Source organism: Elephantulus edwardii, unplaced genomic scaffold (assembly GCF_000299155.1).
Source record: "Elephantulus edwardii isolate Elephantulus edwardi_28Jun2011 unplaced genomic scaffold, EleEdw1.0 scaffold00026, whole genome shotgun sequence".
Lineage (NCBI taxonomy): Eukaryota > Metazoa > Chordata > Mammalia > Macroscelidea > Macroscelididae > Elephantulus > Elephantulus edwardii.
Window position 1 is genome coordinate 18112776 of NW_006399776.1, and position 2168 is coordinate 18114943.

Consider the following 2168-nt stretch of genomic DNA (forward strand, 5'->3'; position numbering starts at 1 on the left):
GATTAAAATAATACTCTTCATGCCAGTGTGTTTAGAGAATTGGATCCCTCCAAATACACTTTATTACTTAACAGCAGTTACTTTCTGCCACAAGATGTCATTGCCTACAGGGAAAATTTCAAATTGCCAGCCTCTCTTTCTGTTACTCAGGATAATGTGCTCATTGACTATGGATTATTCTATTTATAGAAGGTGAAAATAAAATATTCAATGAGAGGATATATTTTACCTCTTAGAAACGGACTTTTACATGTCTTTGTCAGTGAGCACATTTTTTAAACTGGGCAGTTGGTTAGCCAAATAAGGCATTAAAATAATTAATCTGTAAAGTTGATTTCTTTGCTTTCACTGTTATCTTCAGTACCATCCATCAGTACAATTCATAAAAACATAAGTAGTAACATACTTATTATACTCATCATTTTTCTGAGAATTATGTTAAATAATATTTTCCTAGTATGGTATTAATTTTTCACCTGTGGGCAAAAATATGACGCAATGCTATGTGATGATGAATTGAGGCAGGATCCACGAAAGTACTCTGATAGAACTAAGTGATATGAAAACAAAAAAAAATCTGTGTGAGAAAACTTCAAGTCAGAACCGATTCATAGCTGATCATCCAGCAAGTTTTCAGAAGTTGTAAATTTCACAGGAAAAGAGACTTTCCATTTCTTACCATGGAGCAGCTGGTACATTCAAACCATCTGTCTTTTGTTGACAGTTCTTACCTTCTAGGCTACCAGAACTCCCTAGTGATATGGACAAGGAATGTATAAGTATTATGAACTTAGTATTTTACCAACTTGTAGAGAACATTTAAGATTTTAGCCTGCAATTCATATTGCATTTTCTCAGCCGTCTCATTGCCACCTTCATATCTTTGTTCCGCAGTGTATATATTATTGGGTTCAAGAGAGGAGTAACTACAGAGTAAAACACAGCAAGGAATTTATCAAATGACTCAATAGGAAATGGCCAGGCATAAATGAAGACACATGGTCCAAAGAACAAAACAACAACGGTGATGTGAGCAGTCAAAGTGGACAGAGCCTTGGAGGACCTGTCAGCAGGACGACGCTGGATGGTCACTAAGATGATAGTATAGGACATAATTAGGAGAACAAAGGAACACACAGTGAGCACACCACTGTTAGCAATGACCATGATATCCAGTTGGTGAGTGTCTGTGCAGGCAAGTTTTATGACCCTGGGAAGATCACAGTAAAAGCTGTCTACTTCATTGGGCCCACAAAAGGGTAAGTTCACTGCAAAGGCCAACTGGCTCACTGAATGTAAGAAGCCAACTCCCCAAGCAGCAGTCACAATGCCCACGCATACATTGCCACACATGATTGTGGTGTAGTGGAGAGGTTTACAGATTGCTATGTATCTGTCAAAGGCCATGGCTATAAGGGTCACCATCTCACCCCCACCAAAGAAGTGAAGAAGAAATATCTGAGCAAGGCAGCCCTTGAAAGAGATGACTTTGCGCTTGCTGAAGAAGTCAAGAATCATCTTGGGGGCTGTGACTGAAGAGAGGCACAGATCAAGGAGGGAGAGGTTTGCCAACAGGAAATACATGGGAGAGTGAAGGTGAGAGTCAGAAGCCACTGTTAGGACAATGAGAAGGTTTCCAAACACAATTCCTGCATAGAATACAAAGAAAAATACAAATAGAAAAATCTGGAGTTCCTGAGAGTTGGAGAGTCCCAGAAAAATAAACTCAGTCACCATGGAGTAATTGGTTTCACTTACTGATTCATTCCAGAAGGTAGTCTCTAACGTAACCTTGGAGAAGAGAACGAGCAGTCAGAATTATTATGGACAAATTTAGTCTCATTTTCTGTCAGTTGTTTTCATATATCTGTACTATTTTGTATCACTTTTATGATTATTTTTATAGTTTAAAGTAAAAAATTTTCAAAATGCATAAAATGCAATATTTTGATGAACAATTTCATTTTGTATAGTTTAGTTTGACACTTATGCTGATATTTGTATTTCCAATAAAATACCTTTATTTCTGCTCCCCTCTCTGCTAAATTTAAGCCATAATATTAACATTTTATCTCATTTCTTGTTCTCAGTTTATTCTGTTGCATATAATTACGTTATCAAATATATGTAACTCTAGTTCCTTCACACCAGATCTAGACTATATTATT

The 2168-nt window shown here is 36.9% G+C and overlaps 1 protein-coding gene across 1 annotated transcript; it reads right to left on the reverse strand.

Annotated features, from left to right (window-relative positions):
- Nucleotides 1–817: 817 nt before the first annotated feature.
- Nucleotides 818–1765, reverse strand: LOC102862216 (olfactory receptor 4F4-like). Its single transcript, XM_006883074.1, has one exon. The coding sequence runs from the start codon at nt 1735–1737 to the stop codon at nt 820–822; it is 918 nt and encodes a 305-aa protein (XP_006883136.1). The 5' UTR covers nt 1738–1765; the 3' UTR covers nt 818–819.
- Between the last annotated feature and the right edge of the window lie 403 nt (nt 1766–2168).

Excerpts from the sequence above, each read along its gene's own strand:
- LOC102862216 (XM_006883074.1), bottom strand. The coding sequence starts at position 1,737 with ATGGTGACTGAGTTTATTTTTCTGGGACTCTCCAACTCTCAGGAACTC.